Source organism: Polypterus senegalus, chromosome 1, assembly GCF_016835505.1.
Source record: "Polypterus senegalus isolate Bchr_013 chromosome 1, ASM1683550v1, whole genome shotgun sequence".
Classification (NCBI taxonomy): domain Eukaryota; kingdom Metazoa; phylum Chordata; class Cladistia; order Polypteriformes; family Polypteridae; genus Polypterus; species Polypterus senegalus.
This window is the reverse complement of record NC_053154.1, coordinates 180,105,334-180,117,833: the sequence shown is the minus strand read 5'-3', so window position 1 is coordinate 180,117,833 and position 12,500 is coordinate 180,105,334. Positions and strand designations below refer to the sequence as shown.

The following is a 12,500-nucleotide window of genomic DNA, read 5'->3' as shown; positions in this document are numbered from 1 at the left end:
ATAATGAAGGGCTTGACTAAGATAAACACAAAAGAGCACAACTCTTTACACAGCAAAACACGTTGATGCTGAATGAGTGAGACGTGACTTCCTGGTTAACACTGCATTCAGCACGCAGGAACTTAACTGCGTGGTCTGATTGGTTAGCTTCTCAGTCATCCACCAATAGTGTCCCTTGTATGAAATCAACTGGGCAAACCAACTGAGGAAGCATGTACAGGAAGTAAAAAGACACATTGTCCGATAACCTGAAGCGAAAAAATCCGTGTTATATATTTAGTTATGCTTTCATATAAAATCCACAATAGGGTGAAGCTGCGAAAGTTGAAGCGATATAGCGAGGGATTACTGTACAGGTTAAAACTTGGCCCTTTTTTTTGTAGGCCCGCGCACCGTATACCACACTTGTTGTTCTAGCACACGAGTCGTATTCCAAACAAAGGTGGTATACCAAGCAAAATATTTCGCCTCTAAACAAGACGTATGCCAAGTTGGACTTATTCCAAAGCAGACGTATACTGAGGTACCACCGTATATATAGATATATATAGAGAGAGAGAGATAGATATAGATAGATAGATATATATATATATATATATATATATATATATATATATATATATATATATATATATATATATATATAGAGATAGATGGATATAGATAGATATAGATATATACACTTACCTAAAGGATTATTAGGAACACCATACTAATACGGTGTTTGACCCCTTTCTTCAAAACTGCCTTAATTCTACGTGGCATTGATTCAACAAGGTGCTGAAAGCATTCTTTAGAAATGTTGGCTCATATTGATAGGATAGCATCTTGCAGTTGATGGAGATTTGTGGGATGCACATCCAGGGCAAAGCTCCCGTTCCACCACATCCCAAAGATGCTCTATTGGGTTGAGATCTGGTGACTGTGGGTGCCATTTTAGTACAGTGAACTCATTGTCATGTTCAAGAAACCAATTTAAAATGATTCGAGCTTTGTGACATGGTGCATTATCCTGCTGGAAGTAGCCATCAGAGGATGGGTACATGGTGGTCATGAAGGGATGGACATGGTCAGAAACAATGCTCAGGTAGCCCGTGGCATTTAAACGATGCCCAATTGGCACTAAGGCCTAAGTGTGCCAAGAAAACATCCCCCACACCATTACACTACCACTACCAGCCTGCACAGTGGTAACAAGGCATGATGGATCCATGTTCCCATTCTGTTTTACGCCAAATTCTGACTCTACCATTTGAATGTCTCAACAGAAATCGAGACTCATCAGACCAGGCAACATTTTTACAGTCTTCAACTTCAATTTTGGTGAGCTCGTGCAAATTGTAGCCTCTTTTTCCTATTTGTAGTGGAGATGAGTGGTACCCGGTGGGGTCTTCTGCTGTTGTAGCCCATCCGCCTCAAGGTTGTGCGTGTTGTGGCTTCACAAATGCTTTGCTGCATACCTCGGTTGTATTGAGTGGTTATTTCAGTCAAAGTTGCTCTTCTATCAGCTTGAATCAGTTGGCCCATTCTCCTCTGACCTCTAGCATCAACAAGGCATTTTACCACAGGACTGCCGCGATACGGATGTTTTTCCCTTTTAACATCATTCTTTGTAAACCCTAGAAATGGTTGTGCGTGAAAATCCCAGTAACTGAGCAGATTGTGAAATACTCAGACGGGCCTGTCTGGCACCAACAACCATGCCACGCTCAAAATTGCTTAAATCACCTTTCTTTCCCATTCTGACATTCAGTTTGGAGTTCAAGAGATTGTCTTCACCAGGACCACACCCCTAAATGCATTGAAGCAACTGCCATGTGATTGGTTGATTAGATAATTGAATTAATGAGAAATTGAACAGGTATTCCTAATAATCCTTTAGGTGAGTGTATAGATATATACCTGTACATATACAGTGCATCCGGAAAGTAGTCACAGCGCATTACTTTTTCAACATTTTGTTATGTTACAGCCTTATTCCAAAATGGATTAAATTCATTTTTTTCCTCAGAATTCTACACACAACACCCCATAATGAGAACGCGAAAAAAGTTTACTTGAGATTTTTGCAAATTTATTAAAAATAAAAAAATTGAGAAAGCACATGTACATAAGTATTCACAGCCTTTGCTAGGAAGTTCAAAATTGAGCTCAGGTGCATCCTGTTTCCCCTGATCATCCTTGAGATGTTTCTGCAGCTTAATTGGAGTCCACCTGTGGTAAATTCACTTGATTGGACATGATTTGGAAAGGCACACACCTGTCTATATAATGTCCCATAGTTGACAGTTCATGTCAGAGCACAATCCAAGCATGAAATTAAAGGAATTGTCTGTAGACCTCTGAGACAGGATTGTCATGTGGCACATATCTGGGGAAGGTTACAGAAAAATTTCTGCTGCTTTGAAGGTCCCAATGAGCACAGTGGCCTCCATCATCCATAAGTGGATGAAGTTCGAAACCACCAGGACTTCCTAGAGCTGGCCGGCCATCTAAACTGAGCGATCGGGGGAGAAGGGACTTAGTCAGGGAGGTGACCAAGAACCCGATGTTCACTCTGTCCAAGCTCCAGAGGAACTCTGTGGAGAGAAGAGAACCTTCCAGAACCATCTCTGCAGCAATCCACCAATCAGGCCTGTATGGTAGAGTGGCCAGATGGAAGCCACTCTTTTGTAAAAGGCACATGGCAGTCCGCCTGGAGTTTGCCAAAAGGCACCTGAAGGACCCTCAGACCATGAGAAACAAAATTCTCTGGTCTGATAAGACAAAGATTGAACTCTTTGGTGTGAATGCAGGCATCACGTTTGGAGGAAACCAGGCACTGAGGCACTGCTAATCAATCCCAAGGAGAAATTCACATAATCCAGCAGCAGTATACTGATACAAAGAAACAGTATTAAATTAAATAGTAATAAAAATGAAAAAATTAAAATAAAATTAATGTTAGCATTTACTCCCCCGGGTAGAATTGAAGAGTCGCATAGTGTGGGGGAGGAACAATCTCTTTAGTCTGTCAGTGTCTGGAGATGACACTGTTAAGTGGATGCAGTGGATTATTCATGATTGACAGGAGTTTGCTTAGTACCCGTCTCTCTGCCACAGATGTTAAACTGTCCAACTTTAATCCTACAATAGAGCCTGCCTTCTTAACAAGTTTGTCCAGGCGTGAGGCGTCTTTCATCTTTATGCTGCCACCCCAGCACACCACCGTGTAGAAGAGGGCACTCGCCACAACCGTCTGGTAGAACATCTGCAGCATCTTACTGCAGATGTTGAAGGATGCCAACCTTCTCAGAAAGTATAGTCTGCTCTGACCTTTCTTACATAGAGCATCAGTATTGGCAGTCCAGTCCAATTTGTCATCCAGCTGCACTCCCAAATATTTATAGGTCTGCACCCTCTGCACACAGTCACCTCTGATGATCACAGGGTCCATGAGGGGCCTAGGCCTCCTAAAATCCACCACCAGCTCCTTGGTCTTGCTGGTGTTAAGGTGTAAGTGGTTTGAGTCGCACCATTTAACAAAGTCTTTGATTAACTTTCTGTACTCCTCCTCCTGCCCACACCTGATGCAGCCCACAATAGCAGTGTCATCAGCTAACTTTTGCACGTGGCAGGACTCGAGTCATATTGGAAGTCTGATGTATATAGATTGAACAGGACCGAGAAAGTACAGTCCCGCGCGCCCTGTATTGCTGAACACAATGTCAGACCTGCAGTTCCCAAGACGCACATATTGAGGTCTGTCTGTAAGATAGTCCACAATCCATGCCACCAGGTGTGAGTCTACTCCCATCTCAGTCAGCTTGTCTCTAAGGAGCAGAGGTTGGATGGTGTTGAAGGCGCTAGAGAAGTCCAAAACATAATTCTTACAGCACCACTGCCTCTGTCCAGGTGGGAGAGGGATCGTGTAGCATATAGATGATGGCATCCTCCGCCTCCCACCTTCTCCTGGTATGCGAACTGCAGAGGGTCGAGGGCGACGGACCTGTGGCCTCAGGTGGTGAAGCAGCAGCCCCTCCATGGTCTTCATCAGATGTGACGCCAGAGCAACAGGCCGGAAGTCATTCAGCTCACTAGGAAGTGATACCTTTGGGACAGAGGTGATACAAGATGTTTTCCAAAGCCTTGGGACTCTCCCCTGTTCCAGGCTCAGGTTGAAGATGCGCTGTAGAGGACTCCCAGTTCCAACGCGACAGGCCTTCAGCAGTCGTGGCGATACACCATCTGGACCCGCTGCTTTGCTGGCACAAAGTCTTTTCAGCTCTCTGCTCACATGGGCTGCTGTAATTGTGGGTGGGGATGTCTCACCTATGCTGGTATCAGCAGAAGGATGGTTGGAGGATGCAGTACTCCGAGGTGAGAGTGGGTTACTGTGATCAAACCTATTAAAGAAGTTGTTCATTTGGTTTGCTCTCTCCACGCCTGTCTCGATGGCGGCACCCGCTCGAGCTGCAGCCAGTGATAATCTTCATCCCATCCCACACTTCCTTCATGCTGTTGTTCTGCAACTTCTGCTCCAGCTTTCTCCTGTACTGCTCTTTCGCCCTGAGCTGGACTCGAGTTCCTTCTGCACGCACTTGAGCTCATGCTGATCACCACCTTTAAAAGCCCTTTTCTTCTGGTTCAAAAGGCCCTTGATGTCACTTGTAATCCATGGCTTGTTGTTAGCATAGCAGCATACTGTTCTTACTGGAACTACAATGTCCATACAGAAGTTGATGTAATCAGTTGTGCATTCAACAGCCTCTTCAATGTTCTCACTATGTGACCCAAGCAATATATCCCAGTCTGTAGTTCCAAAGCAGTCTCAGAGCCTGCTCTGCCTCAGGGACCACTTCCTGAATGAGCGTAGTTGTAGGTAGCGCCTCACTCTTGGTTTGTATTGAGGCTGAAGCAGAACCAGGTTATGATCTGCTTTCCCAAGCGCAGGCAGCGGTGGCGCTGTATGCGCCTTTAACGCTTGCATACAGTAGGTCGATAGTCCTGTTTCCCCGAGTGTTACAATCCACATACTGGGAGAAGGCAGGTAATGTTTTGTCCAGCGCTACATGGTTAAAGTCTCCAGCGATTAGCACAAGTGCCTCAGGGTGCTGCGCTTGTAACTTAGCAACGCGGAATGGATGATGTCACTCGCCATCTCTCGCTCGCTTGAGGGGATGTAAACAATAACAGCAATCACGTGTCCAAACTCTCTGGGCAAGTAATAGGGCGCAGACTTACGGCCAACAGTTCGATGTCCCTGCAGCAAGTGGAGATTTTAACGTTTTCATGTCCTGAGTTGCACCACTTTGTATTGACATAGAGAGCGAGTCCTCCTCCTTTCTTCTTCCGCAGGTACTTGCCTCTGTCCGCTCTAACTGTGCTAAACCCGGTAGCTCCACGTTAGCATCTGACGTTAGCCACGTTTCACTAAAACACAGCAAGCTGCATTCTCTGTAGGTTCTGACATTTTTCACCAGCACAGCCAGTTCGTCGATCTTATTTGGTAGTGAGTTTACATTTCCCAGGATCATTGAAGACACCGACGGTTTATAACGCCATTTTCTCTCAAGTTGTCTCGATTTAATCTTATCTTTTATCTTTGCACCGCTCGGCTGCCCCGATATCGTCTTCTTACCTCGTCAGGTAAATAAGGAACCACACCGGCATAAGCATTACTTCTCAGTGCTTTAAGCTGACTACTTGAATAGGCGATTCTCGGAGTGTAAAAATCAATGTCAAATAGTAAAATAGCAAAAAGTGTCCAGGGAGCAATTCCACATAAAAGAAAGTGGTAGAAGTGATCAGTGAAATAGTGAAATAGAGAAAAATAGAGATAAAAAGTTAAAAAGAGAGTCATATATGGAGCTGCTGGAAAGGCTGCCACTCGGATGCGGGCGGAAGTTATATATATATATATATACATACACACACTATCCCTATAGTGAAGTATGGTGGTGGGGATCATGCTGTGGGGATGCTCCGCGGCAGGAACTGGGAGACTAGTCAGGATAAAGGGAAAGATGACTGCAGCAATGTATAGAGACATCCTGGGTGAAAACCTGCTCCAGAGCGCTCTTGACCTCAGACTGGGGCAATGGTGTTCTTTCAGCAGGACAACGACCCTAAGCACACAGCCAAGATATCAAAGGAGTGGCTTCAGGACAACTCTGTGAATGTCTTTGAGTGGCCCAGCCAGAGCCCAGACCTGAATCCGATTGAACATCTCTGGAGAGTTCTTAAAATGGCTGTGCACCGACGCTTCCCGTCCAACCTGATGGAGCTTGAGAGGTTATGCAAAGGGGAATGGGCGAAACTGGCCAAGGATGGGTGTGCCAAACTTATGGCATCATATTCAAAAAGACTTGAGGCTGTAATTGCTGCCAAAGGTGCATCGACAAAGTATTGAGCTGTGAATACTTATGTACATGTGATTTCTCAGTTTTTTTATTTTTAATCAATTTGCAAAGATCTCAAGTAAACTTTTTTCACATTGTCATTATGGGGTGTTGTGTGTAGAATTCTGAGGAAAAAAATGAATTTAATCCATTTTAGAATAAGGCTGTAACATAACAAAATGTAGAAAAAGTGATGCGCTGTGAATACTTTCCGGATGCACTGTATATGTATAGATAGATAAATATATATTGTTTTTTGGTGCTGTGATTACCATTTTTTCAAAGAAAAAGAATGCTTTTTTTTTTTAAACAGTTTACATGTATGACATAAACTACATCCGGCCCTGCAAGCGATCCTCCAACTTGTGGGGGTTTAGTGGCAGGATTGGCACTCTAGCCACCATAAAACTTCACACAGCTATGAACAACAGACCAGATTCCTTTCTGCTAGCCACGGGAGTAGCTCTGTTGCAGCCGCCCATAGGAAGGCTGCTGACATGATGAAGGGGATGGGGGGGAAAGCCCTTGCGAGTCAAATCCCCCGAAGAGTCAAAACTGTCGGAGAGCAAATGGGATCAAGCCTTTTTGGGGATCAGAACTGCTGTGTTGCTGAGACATTGCCAGCTGCATGGCAATGTTCTGGTCCCAATTTGAGGCAGCCCATCCGGGTATGTGTGTGGAAAGTCTTGTCTCTCTGGCATGATGATCATCTTCCTCTGCTGCTTGAGGAGCCTTGTGAACTCTGCATTTCAGTGGTGGCACTCTCTGAGGTGTGCAGACCTGGGATTGGGCAGTTCTCTGTAGGTGGGTACACCATTAATTGGTCTGGTCACTCTGATGGCTGTTGCTGTGGCGGATCAGCTCCTTCCAATGATGTCTGATGTCACTCCTTTCAACAAGTGTATAATGAGACTTAGATTACAGCACACTCTGGGTGCCCTGTCTTTTGCCTCAGTGTATACTCCAACTGTGGTGAGTGATGTCTCGGTGAGCGAGACATTTCATTTGCAAATTTGCTCAGTGGCCCGCGAGGTGACACTCCTCTGGTCACCGATGACTTCAGTGCAACCACTGGCACTGACAGGGCTAGCTATGAGGATTGTGTCGGACCCCATGAGTCTGGTGACTGTATTGAAAGTGTCTCCATGTTCCTTGACTTTGCAAAAGGTCAGGGGCTGTGGATCTCTGGATCCTGGTTCCAGCGCCCTAAGCCGCACTGTTGGACTTAGTACTCCAATACTGGTGGTGCGGTGAAAGAGATCAATCATTGCAGAGTCAATGGAGGCTCAAATCGTGGCTCTCGAGAGACTGAATGAGGAGTCTGTCTGGGTTTGCGTATGTCCTGGATAAAATCCAAGATCCAGGCCTTTAATGACCTCTTAAGCACAGCCGTCAGCAGTGTGACTGTCTGCAGAGAGAGTATCGACCTTGCTGAGAGGTTTACTTACCTTGGTGACTCTTCCTATGAAGTAAGTAGATGGATTGGGAGAGCATGGGGAATCATGAGGTCCCTGGAAAGGGGTGTGAGGCGGTCCCGATATCTATGCAAAAGGACGAAGTCTTAAAGTCCATGTCTTTAAGCGTCCTGGTGCTTTCTTGTCTTGATATATGGTTGCAAGACATGGACGCTATCCAGTGACCAGAGATGAAGTCTGTACTCCTTCAGTACAGTGTCTCTTCGGAGAATCCATGGGTACCACTGGTTTGACTTTGTTGAATGAGCGCTTGCTAATGGAGTCCTAAATGAGGCACATTACCTGCATTGTGAGGAAGCATCAGTCACGGCACTATGACCATGTGGCGCGATTCCCCAGGGGTCATCCGGCTCACAGGATCCTTATTGTTGAGGACCAGAGTGGCTGGATTAGGTCAAGGGGACGCCCACGTAACACCTGCCTTTCCAGAGTGTGGGACTGGATCACGTGTCTGCCTGGGGCGGTGCCAACCAGGATCCCAAGCTGTTTTGTCATGTAGTGGGTGCGGCAACGCACTGTGCCAGACCATGCACCCTGACCTGACCTCTGACTGTTTCAGTAACACAGAAATACTATAATGAAACGTACAGTCAGTCATTCTCCAACCCGCTATATCCTAACACAAGGTCACAGGGGTCTGCTGGAGCCAATCCCATCCAGCACAGGGCTCAAGGCAGGAACTAACCCCAGGCAGGGTGACAGCCAAAGGGCACACACACACACACACCAAGCACACACTAGGGACAATTTAAGATCGCCAATGCACCTAACCTGCATGTCTTTGAACTGTGGAAGGAAACTGGAGCACCTGGAGGAATCCCACACAGACACGGGGAGAACATGCAAACTCCATGCAGGGAGGATCCGGGAAGCTACTGAAACAGTGCTTTACTGTTTTACATTTTACAGTTGTTTACTTTCTCTGTTTAACAGTTTTACACTGTAAAATTAAGAGCGACTTTTTACAGTGTAGTGTGTTACCCAATTATACTGTGTTTTGAAGCTTTTTAATGCTTACTGAACCTTGTAAATCCTGACTGGTCCATTTGGGTAGTGTAAATGATGGGACGGATTGTTTAGGCTAAACCTTATACCTCTGGCACCATTTTTGTGTTAACAATTTAATGACTACTGGTTGATTACGTTATACTAACAAATGTTTATCAGATTTATTGTTTGAATTTTGCCAAAAAAAAAGTCAGTCAGATTTTCTCTTTGTGGTGATCTGGTTAGTTGCCTACCAATACAGACCTGCTTCAAACTTCTATCTAGTTTTTTTTTTCCCTTGTTACCAGAGTTTTTGTATTTGATGATAATACCAGTGAAATTTCGCAATACTCAATACCGTTTGATACCACAGCAAATAAAGAAATTCTATTGAATAGCTTTTTATTAAATGCTTCTATTACTGAACTTAACAATACTGTTCCTCTTTTGTAACACAATATAAAATAAAAACAGTAACAGCGGGTTTAAAATACTGCTTTAAAGTACTAGTATATCCTTCAAGTAGTTACCCAACTATAATTTAAGTGAACAAGTAAAGACATTCATAAATACTGAAATACAATCCAAAACCAACTGAAAAATACTTCTTAAAACCCATACTAAATATAAAAAATTAAATATTATTAGATACAGTATACTGTTAAATTTGTGAATTCCAATATAATTTAGGATATTTGCCCTAACTTTAAAGCTTACTGTGTGAAATCAAACTTTTTAAGCTTATGTTAATAATTTTGTGCAGGACTCCTGTAAAACAGCCTTTGTTGTGCTGTTAACATGGTTTCTTACTTGAGTGATCAAACAAATCCAGAATTATAAAATTACTTGGGTAATAAATTTGTAACTGTGGTACAGTTATATTCTTGAATTTACCATTACAATATATGGAATGGGTGCTTTTTCTTATGGGTTTCATTAATGAATAGTAGTTTCCCTTCAGAAGGCAAATGAGTGATACAAATTCAGTGTTTGCTGACTTGTATTTAGCAATAAAGTATGCTGTTTTTCTTGTCCTACTAACTGCGTGTTTTGGCAGTTATGTGACTCTGTTAACATAGTTACATGTACCAATAGGGAAATGTACCTTGCCCCATACAGCACTGAAACAGTAAATAAATATTATTTTGGCATTATGCAATGAAGCAACTTATGTCATTGTTGAAGACAAGCCAAAAGCCACTTTGTTTGAATCTTGTCTTACTGTTTTCTTGTTGTTAGCGATGCCAGTCCTCCCACAGATGGTCATTTGTAGAAGTGCTCATTACAGTCGGAGAATGATTTCAAAGCCTCTGTTCATTTATCAAGACTGTATAGGATACTATTTAAAAGTGTTCTCTTTTCCTTTTACAAATGCATAACAATAAAAGTTAAACAATGACACACCATTTGATTAGCAATGTTATCTCACTCTCAAAGCATTTACAGAATTGTTTCTGTAGTACTAGGGTGTTGTACTATGTTAGCCATTATGAATGTAGTGAAACGTCAAGCAAAATGACACCTTTTATTGGCTAACTAAGTATATCTTGCCTGAAGGAAGGGCCTGAGTTTCCTCGAAAGCTTGCATATTTTAGTCTTTTTAGTTAGTCAATAAAATGTGTTATTTTGCTTGACTTTTCACTAAACTGTTTCTGAAATTATTCAATAATAGGATACAAGAGGCAATAATTTGAGCCTGTGTGTGAATTTTGCATTATTTATTTCCTTAATAACAAGTACAATTAATGCACTCATCCTCTGAAATTCTCCTGCACAAATACAAAGTATTTCCAGCTATGATTTTTGCTGTTTTTCTTTTTGACATGTGTTAATGTGGTGCTTTAGCAATTTGTATATGTAGTTTTTAATTAAAGTTTTTTCATATTTTATTGTACATTCCAGAAAAATCTTTCTACATGCAGTCTTTAATTATTGGAGTACCTACTTTCTTGGTGCTACTGATACTATAAAAAAGCTGGTACAGTTTTGTTTTTGGAACTTTATCAAATTAGTACCGAAATATCTGTTCTACTTCCTTACAGCATTTAAAGCCGCATATAGCTTTAGTCTTGCCCATTCTTTCTGAACTCAGCTACTCATAATCTGCTGGTAACTGTCTCCTTTAAATGTGATTTTCTGTGTATATAATAGTGTCATTGACTGAACAATCAGGTACATGGAAAGGGCGGGAAAATTATTCAAATAACGTAGCTTCTCTGAGTAAAAAAAGTGAGTAAGCATATTTCAGATTCATTCATTTTGCCGATTATGTTACTTGCATCTTGAACATTTTGATAGTACATTTTTAAATTTTTCTTACAGCACTTCTCAATTAGTTGCCGGTCAAGTGAAGCACCTGTTGTTTGAAGTTCAACCTGGATCTGACTCTTCTGCACTTTGGAAAGTTTCAGTGAAAATAGTTTGTACAAAGGTAAGCGCAAAGCTTTCTGTTTCACCAAAATTTAGCAACACTTAAAACTGCATTGTATTTGGTGTAATAATAGTTTAATTAAGACAGTATTATTCATGAGGGCTCGACATTAACAGTTGTCAGGTTGCCAATGGTGACCTCTTTAGTGATGCTGTGGTTTTTTGGCATTGGATTGGAACTGGCTGTTTTTTGCTTTTTAGGTGTAATTAGCAGATCAGCAATACAACTCTCCTCTCACTAGTTGCTTTTATGATTTTGTGTAAGCTGTGCACAGGCTGTAACAAGAATAATCAAAATCTCCTATAACTCTGTAGCAATGTCCCTGTTTTGTAATTAGAGTGACCCGATTATGGATCCAACTGAGATAAACGTGAGGGGTTGAAACATCCCACAGAACCTGTATCTGCTACAATATGCTTGCTGTAGAAGTCTGTTAAGGTTGTGAGTCTCAGCTGGAGTGAACTTCCAGGGGGAGATGACTGAAAGTAATTTTAAAATAGTAGCAAAATAATTAATTAAATCCCTAAAATTCAAGCTATGGCAGTGGTTTCAAACATAAGACCCATAGTTTAATTGACTCATTGATTTAATCCTGCTCTGTGATATTTTTAAAAGCAGCTTTCTTCACCAGTATTCAAAATGTGTTGCATAGCTTTTTCAAAAGCCCTTTTTAAAGCCTGTTTCATATAGCCATTGTATGCAGTTTAGAGTTTAGCTGAATTAGATTTACATCTGGTTTTAAAATGTGTCTCTTGTAACCTTACACTGCCATAAAGAACTTTAGTATTTTAGCATGATGGCAAAGATTTGATATTCTCACACATGCTGCTGCCGCCACTGCACACACATTTTAGAGCTGCACAAATGTTTTGGCTGGCCTCCCTTCTGGAGCTTACTTGACTGCTCCCACAGCTCTGCTTGATTTTACCTTTTCTTTTGACTTAACTGTTGTATGTGGACAGAAAATGCACTTGCTTTACTTTCTTGATAAATATGTCTGTTGCTGATGTAAACAGTCCAGTGCTGCATACAAAGGATAACAAAGTGGTTTCAATAATTAAGTTATGAAAAAATATCTACAGGGGCAATTTCTGCATTTTAAAAATTTCTGTTGATTTTTTAATTTCAGAAATACTTTGTCATTTTGTGCTTAATTTTAAGTGGAATCTTAAAAAAACACTGCCTCTTTCTCCCATTCCTTGATCAAAAGGCTTATCTTCAGTTCTG

At 42.0% G+C, this 12,500-nt stretch overlaps 1 protein-coding gene across 1 annotated transcript in view; it reads left to right on the top strand.

Moving 5' to 3' along the window:
- rnf141 (ring finger protein 141) overlaps positions 1–12,500 on the top strand; it is a 73,608-nt gene that overhangs the window by 28,294 nt on the left and 32,814 nt on the right. Inside the window, exon 3 of the mRNA XM_039763817.1 lies at positions 11,165–11,273. Coding sequence (XP_039619751.1) covers positions 11,165–11,273 — 109 coding nt within the window. The remainder of the gene's footprint in view (positions 1–11,164; positions 11,274–12,500) is intronic.